The sequence below is a fragment of the Patagioenas fasciata genome, chromosome 29, assembly GCF_037038585.1.
Source record: "Patagioenas fasciata isolate bPatFas1 chromosome 29, bPatFas1.hap1, whole genome shotgun sequence".
NCBI classification, from domain to species: domain Eukaryota; kingdom Metazoa; phylum Chordata; class Aves; order Columbiformes; family Columbidae; genus Patagioenas; species Patagioenas fasciata.
Genome location: NC_092548.1, coordinates 4806597 through 4823494, shown reverse-complemented (window position 1 = coordinate 4823494; position 16898 = coordinate 4806597). Strand labels below are relative to the sequence as shown.

The window sequence follows — 16898 nt, the reverse complement described above, 5'->3', positions numbered from 1 at the left end:
TAATGAGGACAATGGGGACATTGGGGGCAATGGGGACAACAGAGGGACATGGGGGAACATAGGACATTGGGGACATGGGGATATGGGGGGACACTGGGATATAGGGGGGGTCCTGTCACCCTGGGTCTGTCCCCATTGTCCCCATTGTCACTATTGTCACCATTGTCCCCAGGGAACGTGCTCAAGGAGCTCTGTGACCCCGCGGGCGCTGTCATCTACGCCAGTCGCTTCCAGGTGCCACCTTCTTGGGGACACCCCCGTGGGACCCCCCACCCAACTGCCCCTGTCCCCAGTGTCCCCAATGTCCCCAATGTCCCTCTGTCCCCAATGTCCCCATTGTTTCCCCCCATTCCCCTGGGTCCCTGGGATGTCCCCATCCATAGTGGTAGGTCAGTGGCCCTTGGTGACACTTGGTGACATTGGGGACAGCTTGGGGACCCCACGCTGAGTGTCCTGGAGCTCTGGACGGCCGAGTCTGCGTAGTCCCCAATGTCCCCTGGGTGTCCCCATCCTTGTGTCCCCTGGGTCTTTGGGGAGTCCCCAGCCATGTTGATGGGTTGGTGACCCTTGGGGACACTTGGGGACCCAACACTGAGTGTCCTGGAGGTCTTGACCTCCAAGTCCTTGCCCACTACATCACCAATGTCCCCCTGTCCCTGTGTCCCCTAGGTCTCTGGGGTGTCCCCAGCCGTAGCAATGGGTCGGTGACCCTTGGTGACACTTGGGGACATTGGGGGCAACTTGGTGACCCAATGATGAGTGTCCTAGAGCTCTGGGCCACCGAGTCCCCATTGTCCCAAATGTCCCCTGGGTGTCCCCTTTCCCTGTGTCCCCTGGGTCCCTGGGGTGTCCCCAGTCATGGTGACATTTGGGGATACTTGGTGACCCAACACTGAGTGTCCTGGAGCTCTTGACCTCCAAGTCCCTGCCCACTACGTCACCAATGTCCCCTTGTCCCCCCCATCCCTTGGGTCCCTGGGGTGTCCCCAGCCATGGTGGTGGGTTAGTGACCCTTGGTGACACTTGGTGACGTTGGGGACAGCTCGGGGACCCCACGCTGAGTGTCCTGGAGCTCTTGACCTCCAAGTCCCTTCCCACTACGTCGCCCATGTTCCCTTGTCCCCTGGTTCCCTGGGGTGTCCCCAGCCATAGTGATGGGTCGGTGGCCCTTGGTGACACTTGGTGACATTGGGGACAGCTTGGGGACCCCACACTGAGTGTCCTGGAGCTCTGGGCGGCCGAGTACCAGGAGTCCAACGCGCTGCTGGTGCGGCCCGAGGGGCTGGAGCTGCTGAGGAAGCTGGCGGAGAGGGAGAAATGTCCCCTGAGCGTGGTGGGGACAGTGACGGGGGACGGGAAGGTGAGGGACAGGGGACATGGGGACATGGGGATATGGGGACATGGGGATATGGGGACATGGGGACAGGGGATATGGGGACATGGGGATATGAGGACATGGGGATATGGGGACAGGGGGATATGGGGACAGGGGGATATGGGGACATGGGACATGGGGACATGAGGGTATGGGAACAGAGGGACTGAGGGACAGGGGAATATGGGGACATGGGGATATGGGAATATGGGGACAGGGGGATATGGGGACATGGGGACATGGGAACAGGGGGATATGGGGACAGGGGGACATGGGACATGGGGACATGAGAATATGGGGACAGAGGGACAGGGGCATATGGGGACAAGGGGATATGGGGACATGGGGACAGGGGGACATGGGAACAGGGGGATATGGGGACATGGGAACAGGGGGATATGGGGACAGGGGGATATGGGAACAGGGGGATATGGGGACATGGGGACAGGGGGACATGGGGATATGGGGACAGGGGGACATGGGGACATGCAGGGCCATTGGCCCACGGGACCAGCACAAGGGACCTGGAGGCCCCTGGGGACACTTGGGGATGCTGGAGGTGGCTTTCGGGGGTCCCTATTGGTCAAGGGGACACTTAGGGGGGTTCCCAGGGGACATTTGGTGTCCCTGGGGCTGGGGGTGCTTTGGGTTGACCTGTGTCACCCCATGTCATCCAATGTCACCCGGTGTCACCCAGATTGTGCTGGTGGATGACCTGGCGACGCCGGTGGGGGAGGGGGGGTCCCATGAGGGGCTCCCCACCCCCGTCAACCTGGACCTGAAGTGGGTGCTGGGCCACGTGCCGCAGAAGGTGACAATGGGGACACCGGGTGGGGAGGGGACACCCAATGAGCTTGGGGACACTCCAGTTGGGATGGGGACACCCAATGGGGACACCCCAGTTGGGATGGGGACACCCAATGGGGACACCCCAGTTGGGGTGGGGACACCCATGGGATTGGAGACACCCATGACAATGGGGACACCCAAGGGAGACACCCAATGGGGACACCCATGGGGTTGGGGACACCCAGTGGGGTTAGGGACACCCATGCCAATGGGGACATCCGATGGGGACACCCAAGGGCGTTGGGGACACCCAATGGGGACATCCATGGGCTTGGGGACAGCCAGGGACTTAGGGACACCCAAGGGAGTTGGGGACACCCATGACAATGGGGATCCCCCCAGTGAGGTTGGGGACACCCAATGGGGTCACCCAAGGGCTTGGGGACACCCAGTGGGGTTGAGGACACCCCAGTTGGGATGGGGACACCCAATGGGGATACCCAATGTGGTTGGGGACACCCATGCCAATGGGAACACCCAATGGGGACACCCATGGGGTTGGGGACACCCATCCCAATGGGGACACCCATGGGCATGGGGACATCCAATGGAAATGGGGACACCCAGTAGGGATGGGGACACCCATGGGGTTGGGGACACCCAATGGGGACATCCAAGGGCTTGGGGACACCCAATGGAGTTGGAGACACCCAATGGGGACACCCAAGGGCTTGGGGACACCCAATGGGGTTGGGGACTGCCAGTGGGGTTAGGGACACCCATTCCAATGGGGACACCCAGTGGGGACACCCATGGGGTTGGAGACACCCCAGTTGGGATGGGGACATCCAGTGGGGTTGGGGACACTCCAATGGGGACACCCATGGGCTTGGGGACACCCAAGGAGTTGGGGACACCCCATGGGGTCACCCAAGGGACTGGGGACACCCCAGTTGGGATGGCAACACCCAATGGGGATGCCCAAGGGCTTTGGACCACCCAGTGGAGTGGGGACACCCATGGTGATGGGGACTCCCAATGGGGACACCCAAGGGAGTTGGGGACACCCATGCCAATGGGGACACCCAAGGGCTTGGGGACACCAGATAGAGTTGGGGACACCCATGCCAATGGGGATGCCCAAGGGTTTGGGGACACCCATGCCAATGGGGATGCCCAATGAGGACATCCATGGGACAGGGGACACCCAATGGTGTTAGGGACACCCGTGACAATGGGGACACCCATGGAAATGGGGATACACAATGGGGACACCCATGGGGTTGGGGACATCCAACGGGGACACCCCAGTTGGGATGGGGACACCCAGTGTGACTGGGGACACCCAAGGGGTTGGGGACACCCAAGGTATTGGGGACACCCCAGTTGGGATGGGGACACCCAATGGGGATGGGGACACCCAATGGGCTTGGGAACACCCAATGGTATTAGGGACACCCATGCCAATGGGGACACCCAATGGGGCCACCCAAGTGCTTGGGGACACCAAATAGAGTTGGGGACACCCAGGCCAATGGGGACACCCAATGGGGCCACCCATGGGGTTGTGTCCCCCCGGTGACGCTGTCCTCGTGTCCCCAGGAGTTTGCTCTGCAGCGAGTGTCCCCAACGCTGCGTCCCCTGTCCCTGCCACCCGCGCTGGCCCTGGGGACGGCGCTGGACCGGGTGCTGCGCCTGCCCGCCGTGGCCAGCAAGAGGTGGCTCACCAACAAGGTGGGTCCCCGTGTCACCTCGGTGTCATCTCGGTGTCACCTGGGTCTCCCCATGTCACCCCATGTCATCCCATATCCTCCTGTGCCCTCTATGTCCTGTGTCACCCATGTCCCCAGCCCAACCATGACCAGCAAGAGGTGACTCACCAACCAGGTGGGTCCCCGTGTCACCTTGCTGTCACCTCGGTGTCACCTGGGTCACCCCGTGTCACCCTGTGGCCCCCCACATCCCCCTGTGTCACCAGTGTCCCCAACCCAGCATCCCAGGTTGACCACTCAATGCCAGGCGTGGTGGCCCTTGGTGACACAATTGTCCCCACACATTGACCACTTGTTGGTGGGCCTGGTGGCCCTTGGTGACACAAGTGTCCCTGATGGCCCTTAGTGACACAATTGTCCCCACACGTTGGCCACTCAATGCCAGGCCTGGTGGCCATGGGGCCTCAATTGTCCCCACACATTGACCACTCAATGACTGGCCTGGTGGCCCTTGGTGACATCTCTGTCCCCACAGGTTGACCACTCAATGCCAGACCTGGTGGCCCTTGGTGACACAATTGTCCCCACATGTTGACCACTCAATGACTGGCCTGGTGGCCCTTGGTGACATCTCTGTCCCCACAGGTTGACCACTCAATGCCAGACCTGGTGGCCCTTGGTGACACAATTGTCCCCATAGGTTGACCATTCAATCACAGGCCTGGTGGCCCTTGGTGACACAAATGTCCCTGATGGCAGTGACACAATTGTCCCCACAGGTTCACCGCTTGTTGGTGGACCTGGTGGCCCTTGGTGACATCTCTGTCCCCGCAGGTTGACCACTCAATCACAGGCCTGGTGGCCCTTGGTGACCTCTCTGTCCCCACAGATTGACCACTCAATGCCAGTCCTGGTGGCCCTTGGTGACACAAATGTCCCTAATGGCCCTTAGTGACACAATTGTCCCCACACGTTGACCACTCAATGCCAGGCCTGGTGGCCATGGGTCCCCAGTTGTCCCCACACGTTGACCACTCAATCACAGGCCTGGTGGTCATGGGGCCCCAATTGTCCCCACGCATTGACCACTCAATGCCAGGCCTGGTGGCCCTTGGTGACACCTCTGTCCCCACAGGTTGACCGCTTGGTGACTGGGCTGGTGGCCCTTGGTGACATCTCTGTCCCCACAGGTTGACCGCTCAGTGACCGACCTAGTGGCCCTTGATGCCATCTCTGTCCCCACAGGTTGACCGCTCGGTGACCGAGCTGGTGGTCCTTGGTGACACCTCTGTCCCCATAGGTTGACCGCTCAGTGACTGGGCTGGTGGCCCTTGGTGACACCTCTGTCCCCACAGGTTGACCGCTTGGTGACTGGGCTGGTGGCCCTTGGTGACATCTCTGTCCCCGCAGGTTGACCGCTCGGTGACCGACCTAGTGGCCCTTGATGCCATCTGTGTCCCCACAGGTTGACCGCTCAGTGACCGACCTAGTGGCCCTTGATGCCATCTGTGTCCCCACAGGTTGACCACTCGATGACTGGGCTGGTGACCCTTGGTGACATCTCTGTCCCCACAGGTTGACCGCTCGATGACTGGGCTGGTGACCCTTGGTGACATCTCTGTCCCCACAGGTTGACCGCTCAGTGACCGACCTAGTGGCCCTTGATGCCATCTGTGTCCCCACAGGTTGACCACTCGATGACTGGGCTGGTGACCCTTGGTGACATCTCTGTCCCCACAGGTTGACCGCTCAGTGACCGGGCTGGTGACCCTTGGTGACATCTCTGTCCCCACAGGTTGACCGCTCGGTGACCGGGCTGGTGGCCCAGCAGCAATGCGTGGGTCCCCTGCACACGCCGCTGGCCGACGTGGCCGTGGTGGCCCTGACCCACGGGGACACGGTGGGGGCGGCCACGGCGCTGGGCGAGCAGCCCCTCAAGGGCTTGGTGGCCCCGGAGGCCGGAGCCCGCATGGCCCTGACCGAGGCCTTGACCAACCTGGTGTTTGCCCGCATCACCCACCTGCGGGTGAGTGGGGACAACCCTGGGGACACAGGGGACACGGGGGACATGGGGGACGTGGGGGACGTGGGGGGTTTGGCGTTGATGGGATAAGGGGATGACATGGGTATGGGGTGATTGGGTCAATGGGGGATGTGTCATCACGATGACAAGGCCTTGATGTGACAATGGGGACACTGATGTAGTTATGGGAGGTGCCACCACCATGCCAAGACCGTAACATGACGATGGGGACAGTGACACGGTGGTGACATGGTTATGGGAGGTGTCACCACCGTGGCAAGGCCGTGATGTGACAGTGGCGACAGTGACATGGTTATGGGGTGACAAGGACGTTAGGGAGGTGCCACCACGGTGGCAAGGCCATGAGATGACAATGGGGACATTGACGTGGTTATGGGGTGATTGGGTCAATGGGGGACGTGTCATCATGATGACAAGGCCATGAGATGACAATGGGGACATTGACGTGGTTATGGGAGGTGCCACCACCATGGCAAGACCATGACGTGACAGTGGGGACAGTGACGCGGTTATGGGGTGACTGGGTCAATGGGGACGTGTCATCACGATGACAAGACCTTGATGTGACAATTGGGACACTGCTGTCCTTATGGGGTCACCAGGCCATGGGGGACGTGTCACCACCAGGGGGTGGCGGGGGGTGCTAGGGGAGTTTGGGGACAACCTGGGGACAATCTGGGGTGGGGTGGGTGGCAGGAGGGGATGGGGACATTGGGTGGCTCTGACGTGTTCTTTTTGTGTCCCCATGTCCCCTCTGTCCCCTCCATCTCTGTTTGCCACCTCCATGGCTCTGGTGTCTCCTTGTTCCCTGTGTCCCCATGTCCCATATTCTGTGTCCCCATCTTTGGTGTCCCCATCTCCCTACTTTCTGTGTCCCCATGTCCCCATCTTGTTTCCCATCTTGTGTCCCCATCTCCTGTGTCCCTTTGTCCCCATCTCATGTCCCTATGTCCTCATTTCCATGTCCCCATTTACCCATGTTCTGCTGTCCCCATGTCCCCCTGTCCCCATCTTCTGTGTCCCCATGTCCCCCTGTCCCCATCTTCTGTGTCCCCATGTCCCTGGTGTCCCCATCTTGTGTCCCCATGTCCCGTCTTTTTTCTGTGTCCCCCTGTCCTCATCTTCTGCCCCCATGTCCCCATCTCCTGTGTCGCCCTGTCCCCATATCCCCCTGTCCCAATGTCCCCATGTCCCATATCCCCATGTCCCCCTGTCCCCATGTCCCCATATCCCCATGTCCCCATATTCCCCTTGTCCCCATATCCTCATGTCCCCATCTCCTGTGTCCCCATGTCCCATATCCCCCTATCCCCATGTCCCCCTGTCCCCATATCCCCATGTCCCCCTGTCCCCTGTCCCAGGACGTCAAGTGCTCGGGTAACTGGATGTGGGCGGCCAAATCCGGCTCGGAGGGGGGGTCCCTGGTGGCCGCGTGCGGGGCACTGGTGACACTGCTGCACCAGCTGGGCGTGGCCATCGACGGCGGGAAGGACTCGCTCAGCATGGCCGCCCGCGTGGGAGGTGACACCGTCATGGCGCCCGGTGAGACCTGGGGACACGGGACGGGGACGTGGGGGGACCCATGGTGACACCACCATGGGATGGGGCTTGGGTGACATCAACAGGACCCATGGTGACACCACCATGATGATGGGTTATGGGTGACACTACCATGATGATGGGTCATGGGTGACATCACCACCTGTAGGTGCTACCACCATGGTGCTGTGACCCATGGGTGTCATCAACACAATGATGGGTCATGGGTGACACCGCCGTCATGTTGGGTCATGGGTGACATCAACAGGACCCATGGATGCCACCACCATGATGTTGAGTCATGGGTGACATCAACAGGACCCATGGGTGACACCACCATGAGATGGGGCTTGGGTGACATCAACGGGACCCATGGGTGGCACCGCCATGAGATGGGTCTTGGGTGTCACCACCAGGCCCTATAGGTGCCACCATCATGTTGATGGGTCATGGGTGATACTACCATGATGATGGGTCATGGGTGACATCACCACCTGTAGGTGCCACCACCATGGTGCTGTGACCCATGGGTGCCACCACCATGATGTTGGGTCATGGGTGGCATCAACAGGACCCATGGGTGACATCACCATGAGATGGGTCATGGGTGGCATCAACAGGACCCATGGGTGACACCACCATGAGATGGGTTATGGGTGACACTACCATGATGTTGGGTCATGGGTGACATCAATGGGACCCATGGGTGGCACCACCATGAGATGGGTTATGGGTGACACCACCATGATGTTGGGTCATGGGTGACATCAACGGGACGCATGGGTGACACCACCATGAGATGGGGCTTGGGTGACATCAACGGGACGCATGGGTGACACCACCATGAGATGGGGCTTGGGTGACATCAACAGGACCCATGGATGGCACCACCATGGGATGGGTTATGGGTGACACCACCATGATGTTGGGTCATGGGTGACATCAACAGGACCCATGGGTGACACCACCATGAGATGGGTCATGGGTGACATCAACAGGACCCATGGGTGACACCACCATGAGATGGGGCTTGGGTGACATCAACGGGACCCATGGGTGGCACCACCATGAGATGGGTTATGGGTGACACCACCATGATGTTGGGTCATGGGTGACATCAACGGGACCCATGGGTGACACCACCATGAGATGGGGCTTGGGTGACATCAACGGGACGCATGGGTGACACCACCATGAGATGGGTTATGGGTGACACCACCATGATGTTGGGTCATGGGTGACATCAACGGGACCCATGGGTGACACCACCATGAGATGGGGCTTGGGTGACATCAACGGGACCCATGGGTGGCACCACCATGATGTTGGGTCATGGGTGACACCATCATGTTGATGGGTCATGGGTGATACTACCATGATGATGGGTCATGGGTGACATCACCACCTGTAGGTGCCACCACCATGGTGCTGTGACCCATGGGTGCCACCACCATGATGTTGGGTCATGGGTGGCATCAACAGGACCCATGGGTGACATCACCATGAGATGGGTCATGGGTGACATCAACAGGACCCATGGGTGACACCAGCATGAGATGGGGCTTGGGTGACATCAACGGGACCCATGGGTGACACCACCATGGGATGGGTTATGGGTGACACCACCATGATGGTGGGTCATGGGTGACATCAACAGGACCCATGGGTGACACCACCATGAGATGGGTTATGGATGACACCACCATGATGGTGGGTCTTGGGTGACATCAACAGGACCCATGGGTGACACCACCATGAGATGGGGCTTGGGTGACATCAACAGGACCCATGGGTGACACCACCATGAGATGGGTTATGGATGACACCACCATGATGACAGGTCATGGGTGACATCAACGGGACCCATGGGTGGCACCACCACGAGATGGGGCTTGGGTGACATCAGCGGGACCCATGGGTGGCACCACCATGAGATGGGTTATGGGTGACACCACCATGATGGTGGGTCATGGGTGACATCAATGGGACCCATGGGTGGCACCACCATGGGATGGGGCTTGGGTGACACCAACAGGACCCATGGGTGGCACCACCATGAGATGGGGCTTGGGTGACATCAACAGGACCCATGGGTGGCACCACCATGGGATGGGGCTTGGGTGGCATCTACAGGACCCATGGGTGACACCACCAGGAGATGGGTCATGGGCGACATCAACGGGACCCATGGGTGCCACCACCGTGATGATGGCTCCCAATGCCACCACCAATCCCCATGGGTGCCCCCATGTGACCCCCCATGACCCCTGTTGACCCCAAGTGACCCTCGTGACCTTTGACCCCCAGGCACCCTGGTGATCTCGGCCTACGCCGTGTGTCCCGACATCACGGCCACCGTCACCCCCGACCTCAAGTGTCCCCAAGGCCAAGGTCAGTGACCCCAAGGGGGGTTTTGGGGTGTCCTGGGGGGTTTTGGGGTGTCCTGGGGGTACTGGGACCCCCCCATGGGCTTTGGGGTCCCCCAAGACGTTTTGGGGTGCTGGGACCCCCAGGACAGCTGGGGGTGGATTTGGGGGGTCCCTATGGGTCCCATGACCCCCCATATATTTTGGGGTCCCCCAAGAAGTTTTGGGATCCTGGGTCCCCCAGTGGACTTTGGGGTCCCCCATGAACCCTGTGGACATTTGGGGGGTTCTGGGGACATTTTGGGGCACTGGGTCCCCTGGGAGGGCTGGGGGTGGATTTGGGGGGTCCCTGTGGGTTCCATAACCCCCCCATATATTTTGGGGTCTCCCAAGAAGTTTTGGGGTGCAGGGACCCCCCCCTAGACTTTGGGGTCTCCAATACTTGAACCAGGGGGTGGTGACGTCCTGGGGACATTTGGGGACATTTTGGGACACTGGGACCCCCGGGAGGGCTGGGGGTGGATTTGGGGGTTCCCTATGGGTCCATGACCCCCCATATATTTTGGGGTCCCCCAAGAAGTTTTGGGGTCCTGGGTCCCCCAGTGGACTTTGGTGTCCCCCATGAACCCTGTGGACATTTGGGGGGTTCTGGGGACATTTTGGGGCACTGGGTCCCCCGGGAGGGCTGGGGGTGGATTTGGGGGGGTCCCTGTGGGTCTCATGACCCCCCATATATTTTGGGGTCCACCAAGAAGTTTTGGGGTGCTGGGATCCCCCCCATAGATTTTGGGGTCCCCCAAGAGCCCTGGGGACATCTGGGGACATTTTGGGGCGCTGGGACCCCCGGGAGAGCTGGGAGTGGATTGGGGGGTCCCTATGAGTCCCATGACCCCCCATATATTTTGAGGTCCCCCAAGAGGTTTTGGGGTCCCCCAAGAACCCTGGGGACATTTGGGGGGTTCTGGGGACATTTTGGGGTACTGGGACCCCCGAGAGGCCTGGGGGTGGATTTGGGGGGTCCCTATGGGTTCCATAACCCCCCCATATATTTTGGGGTCTCCCAAGAAGTTTTGGGGTGCAGGGACCTCCCCCTAGACTTTGGGATCTCCAATACTTGAACCAGGGGGTGATGACGTCCTGGGGACATTTGGGGACATTTTGGGACACTGGGACCCCCGGGAGGCCTGGGGGTGGATTTGGGGGTTCCCTATGGGTCCCATGACCCCCCATATATTTTGGGGTCCCCCAAGAAGTTTTGGGGTCCTGGGTCCCCCAGTGGACTTTGGTGTCCCCCATGAACCCTGTGGACATTTGGGGGGTTCTGGGGACATTTTGGGGCACTGGGTCCCCCGGGAGGGCTGGGGGTGGATTTGGGGGGGTCCCTGTGGGTCTCATGACCCCCCATATATTTTGGGGTCCACCAAGAAGTTTTGGGGTGCTGGGATCCCCCCCATAGATTTTGGGGTCCCCCAAGAGCCCTGGGGACATCTGGGGTCATTTTGGGGCGCTGGGACCCCCGGGAGAGCTGGGGGTGGATTTGGGGGTCCCTATGAGTCCCATGACCCCCCATATATTTTGAGGTCCCCCAAGAGGTTTTGGGGTCCCCCAAGAACCCTGGGGACATTTGGGGGGTTCTGGGGACATTTTGGGGTACTGGGACCCCCGAGAGGCCTGGGGGTGGATTTGGGGGGTCCCTGTGGGTTCCATAACCCCCCCATATATTTTGGGGTCCACCAAGAAGTTTTGGGGTGCAGGGACCCCCCCCCTAGAGTTTGGGGTCTCCAATACTTGAACCAGGGGGTGGTGACGTCTTGGGGACATTTGGGGACATTTTGGGACACTGGGACCCCCGGGAGGTCTGGGGGTGGATTTGGGGGGTCCCTATGGGTTCCATAACCCCCCCATATATTTTGGGGTCCCCCAAGATGTTTTGGGGCCCCCCAACACTCCCCATAGATTTTGGTGTTCCCCATGAACCCTGGGGACATTTGGGGGGTTCTGGGGACATTTTGGGGCGCTGGGACCCCCAAGAGGGCTGGGGGTGGATTTGGGGGGTCCCTGTGGGTTCCATAACCCCCCCATATATTTTGGGGTCTCCCAAGAAGTTTTGGGGTGCAGGGACCTCCCCCTAGACTTTGGGGTCTCCAATACTTGAACCAGGGGTTGGTGACGTCTTGGGGACATTTGGGGACATTTTGGGACACTGGGACCCCCGGGAGGGCTGGGGGTGGATTTGGGGGGTCCCTATGGGTTCCATAACCCCCCCATATATTTTGGGGTCCCCCAAGAAGTTTTGGGGTCCTGGGTCCCCCAGTGGACTTTGGTGTCCCCCATGAACCCTGTGGACATTTGGGGGGTTCTGGGGACATTTTGGGGCACTGTGTCCCCCAGGAGGGCTGGGGGTGGATTTGGGGGGGTCCCTGTGGGTCTCATGACCCCCCATATATTTTGGGGTCCACCAAGAAGTTTTGGGGTGCTGGTATCCCCCCCATAGATTTTGGGGTCCCCCAAGAGCCCTGGGGACATCTGGGGACATTTTGGGGCGCTGGGACCCCCGGGATTGCTGGGGGTGGATTTGGGGCTCCCTATGAGTCCCATGACCCCCCATATATTTTGAGGTCCCCCAAGAGGTTTTGGGGTCCCCCAAGAACCCTGGGGACATTTGGGGGGTTCTGGGGACATTTTGGGGTACTGGGACCCCCGAGAGGCCTGGGGGTGGATTTGGGGGGTCCCTGTGGGTTCCATAACCCCCCCATATATTTTGGGGTCTCCCAAGAAGTTTTGGGGTGCAGGGACCTCCCCCTAGACTTTGGGGTCTCCAATACTTGAACCAGGGGGTGGTGACGTCCTGGGGACATTTGGGGACAGTTTGGGACACTGGGACCCCCGGGAGGCCTGGGGGTGGATTTGGGGGGTCCCTATGGGTTCCATAACCCCCCCATGTATTTTGGGGTCCCCCAAGATGTTTTGGGGCCCCCCAACACTCCCCATAGATTTTGGTGTCCCCCATGAACCCTGGGGACATTTGGGGCGTTCTGGGGACATTTTGGGGCGCTGGGACCCCCAAGAGGGCTGGGGGTGGATTTGGGGGGTCCCTGTGGGTTCCATAACCCCCCATATATTTTGGTGTCTCCCAAGAAGTTTTGGGGTGCAGGGACCTCCCCCTAGACTTTGGGGTCTCCAATACTTGAACCAGGGGGTGGTGACGTCCTGGGGACATTTGGGGACATTTTGGGACACTGGGACCCCCGGGAGGGCTGGGGATGGATTTGGGGGGTCCCTATGGGTCCCGTGACCTCCCCTATGTTTTGGGGTCCCCAGGGGTGCTGCTGTGGGTCCCGTTGAGCCCCGGGTGTCACCGGTTGGGGGGCAGCGCCCTGGCCCAGGTCTTTGGCCAATTGGGGGACACGAGTCCCGACCTGGAGGACCCCAAAAACCTGGAGGCGGCTTTTGGGGTCACCCAGAGCCTCATCCAAGGTGCGTTTTTGGGGGAAAAGGGGGGATTTGGGGCAAAAAGTGGGGGGTTTGGGGGTGGGGGTTTGAGGGGAAAAGGGGGAATTGGGGTGAAAAATGGGGGGTTTGGGGGTGGGGTTTTGGGGGGAAAAGGGGGGGTTTGGGGAGAAGAGGGGGGAATTGGGGACAAGGGGGATTTGGGGTGAAAAGGGGGGATTTGGGGTGTGAAGATTTGGGGGGACAAGGGGAGATTTGTGGAGAAAAGGGGGGATTTGGGGTGAAAAATGGGGGATTTGGGGGTGGGGTTTTGGGGTGAAAAGGGGGGATTTGGGGTGAAAAATGGGTTTGGGGACAAGGGGATTTGGGGTGAAAAGGGGGGTTTGGGGTGTGAAGATTTGGGGGGATAAGGGGAGATTTGGGGTGAAAAGGGGGGATTTGGGGTGTGGGGTTTTGGGGTGAAAAGGGGGGATTTGGGGTGAAAAATGGGGGGTTTGGGGACAAGCGGATTTGGGGTGAAAAGGGGGGATTTGGGGTGAAAAATGGGGGGTTTGGGGACAAGGGGATTTGGGGTGAAAAGGGGGATTTGGGGTGTGAAGATTTGGGGGGACGAGGGGAAGTTTGGGGTGAAAAGGGAGGATTTGGGGTGTGAAGATTTGGGGGGACAAGGGGAGATTTGGGGCAAAAAATAGGGGATTTTGGGGGTGAAAAGGGGGGATTTGGGGATAAAAATGGGGGGTTTGGGGGTGGGGTTTTGGGGTGAAAAGGGGGGATTTGGGGTGAAAAATGGGGGGTTTGGGGACAAGGGGATTTGGGGTGAAAAGGGGGATTTGGGGTGTGAAGATTTGGGGGGACGAGGGGAGATTTGGGGTGAAAAGGGGGGATTTGGGGAGTGAAGATTTGGGGGGACAAGGGGAGATTTGGGGCAAAAAATGGGGGATTTTGGGGGTGAAAAGGGGGGATTTGGGGTGAAAAATGGGGGGTTTGGGGACAAGGGGATTTGGGGTGAAAAGGGGGGATTTGGGGTGTGAAGATTTGTGGGGATAAGGGGAGATTTGGGGTGAAAAGGGGGGATTTGGGGTGTGGGGTTTTGGGGTGAAAAGGGGGGATTTGGGGCTAAAAATGGGGGGTTTGGGGTGGGATTTTGGGGTGAAAAGGGGGGATTTGGGGTGAAAAATGGGGGGTTTGGGGACAAGGGGATTTGGGGTGAAAAGGGGGGATTTGGGGTGTGAAGATTTGGGGGGACAAGGGGAGATTTGGGGCAAAAAATGCGGGATTTTGGGGGTGAAAAGGGGGGATTTGGGGATAAAAATGGGGGTTTGGGGGTGGGGTTTTGGGGTGAAAAGGGGGGATTTGGGGTGAAAAATGGGGGGTTTGGGGACAAGGGGATTTGGGGTGAAAAGGGGGGATTTGGGGTGTGAAGATTTGGGGAGACAAGGGGAGATTTGGGGCGAAAAATGGGGGATTTTGGGGGTGAAAAGGGGGGATTTGGGGATAAAAATGGGGGGTTTGGGGGTGGGGTTTTGGGGTGAAAAGGGGGGATTTGGGGTGAAAAATGGGGGTTTTGGGGACAAGGGGATTTTAGGGTGAAAAGGGGGGTTTGGGGTGTGAAGATTTGGGGGGATAAGGGGAGATTTGGGGTGAAAAGGGGGGATTTGGGGCTAAAAATGGGGGGTTTGGGGACAAGGGGATTTTGGGGTGAAAAGAGGGGATTTGGGGTGTGAAGATTTGGGGGGATAAGGGGAGATTTGGGGTGAAAAGGGGGGATTTGGGGTGTGGGGTTTTGGGGTGAAAAGGGGGGATTTGGGGCTAAAAATGGGGGGTTTGGGGGTGCGGTTTTGGGGTGAAAAAGGGGGATTTGGGGTGAAAAAGGGGGGGTTTGGGGACAAGCAGATTTGGGGTGAAAAGGGGGGATTTGGGGTGAAAAATGGGGGGTTTGGGGACAAGGGGATTTGGGGTGAAAAGGGGGGATTTGGGGTGTGAAGATTTGGGGGGACGAGCGGAAGTTTGGGGTGACAAGGGGGGATTTGGGGTGTGAAGATTTGGGGGGACAAGGGGAGATTTGGGGCAAAAAATGGGGGATTTTGGGGGTGAAAAGGGGGGATTTGGGGATAAAAATGGGGGGTTTGGGTACAAGGGGATTTGGGGTGAAAAGGGGGGATTTGGGGTGTGAAGATTTGGGGGGACAAGGGGAGATTTGGGGCAAAAAATGGGGGATTTTGGGGGTGAAAAGGGGGGATTTGGGGCTAAAAATGGGGGGTTTGGGGGTGGGGTTTTGGGGTGAAAAAGGGGGAATTTGGGGCAAAAAATGGGGGGTGTCCCCAGAGGGGGTGACAGGGGTGACATGACCCGATGTCCCCAGCTGGGGTGATAGGGGTGACAGTGACCTGGTGTCCCCATAGTGGGTGATGGGTGACAATGTCCCCGTGTCCCCAGAGGGGTGACAGGGTGACAATGCCCCTGTGTCCCCATAGTGGGTGATGGGGTGACAATGTCCCCGTGTCCCCATAGTGGGTGATGGGGTGACAATGTCCCCGTGTCCCCATAGTGGGTGATGGGGTGACAATGCCCCCATGTCCCCAGAGGGGTGACAGGGTGACAATGCCCCCATGTCCCCATAGTGGGTGATGGGGTGACAATGTCCCCGTGTCCCCAGAGGGGTGATGGGGTGACAATGCCCCCATGTCCCCATAGGGGGTGACGGGGTGACAATGTCCCCGTGTCCCCAAAGGGGGTGATGGGGTGACAATGTCCCCGTGTCCCCAGAGGGGGTGATGGGGTGACAATGCCCCTGTGTCCCCATAGTGGGTGATGGGGTGACAATGTCCCCGTGTCCCCATAGTGGGTGATGGGGTGACAATGTCCCCGTGTCCCCATAGTGGGTGATGGGGTGACAATGCCCCCATGTCCCCAGAGGGGTGACAGGGTGACAATGCCCCCATGTCCCCATAGTGGGTGATGGGGTGACAATGTCCCCGTGTCCCCAGAGGGGTGATGGGGTGACAATGCCCCCATGTCCCCATAGGGGGTGACGGGGTGACAATGTCCCCGTGTCCCCAAAGGGGGTGATGGGGTGACAATGTCCCCGTGTCCCCAGAGGGGGTGATGGGGTGACAATGTCCCCGTGTCCCCAGAGGGGTGACAGAGTGACAATGCCCCCGTGTCCCCAAAGGGGGTGATGGGGTGACAATGTCCCCGTGTCCCCAGAGGGGTGACAGGGTGACAATGCCCCCGTGTCCCCAAAGGGGGTGATGGGGTGACAATGTCCCCGTGTCCCCATAGTGGGTGACAGGGTGACAATGCCCCCGTGTCCCCAGAGGGGTGACAGGGTGACAATGTCCCCGTGTCCCCAGAGGGGTGACAGGGTGACAATGTCCCCGTGTCCCCAGAGGGGTCCCTGTGCGCTGGCCATGACATCAGTGACGGGGGTTTGCTGGTGGCCCTGCTGGAAATGGCGTTTGCTGGGAACTGCGGCCTCAGGGTCACAATGGACACAGAGGACGCGCCACGTGGGTCACGTCCCATGTCCCCTGTCCCCATGACCCCTGTCCCCATGTCCCCTGTCCCCATGTCCCATATCCCTCTATCCCCATGTCCCCATATCCTCCTGTCCCCATGTCCCC

At 59.6% G+C, this 16898-nt stretch overlaps 1 protein-coding gene across 2 annotated transcripts in view; it reads left to right on the top strand.

The window, feature by feature from the left end:
• PFAS (phosphoribosylformylglycinamidine synthase) overlaps positions 1 to 16898 on the top strand; it is a 57165-nt gene that overhangs the window by 28090 nt on the left and 12177 nt on the right. For both annotated transcript variants that reach the window (XM_065859125.2, XM_071800146.1), the window contains exons 14-22: positions 173 to 234; positions 1199 to 1360; positions 2073 to 2186; positions 3767 to 3898; positions 5672 to 5902; positions 7282 to 7462; positions 9767 to 9850; positions 13147 to 13302; positions 16665 to 16784. In XM_065859125.2, coding sequence (XP_065715197.1) covers positions 173 to 234; positions 1199 to 1360; positions 2073 to 2186; positions 3767 to 3898; positions 5672 to 5902; positions 7282 to 7462; positions 9767 to 9850; positions 13147 to 13302; positions 16665 to 16784 — 1242 coding nt within the window. The remainder of the gene's footprint in view (positions 1 to 172; positions 235 to 1198; positions 1361 to 2072; positions 2187 to 3766; positions 3899 to 5671; positions 5903 to 7281; positions 7463 to 9766; positions 9851 to 13146; positions 13303 to 16664; positions 16785 to 16898) is intronic.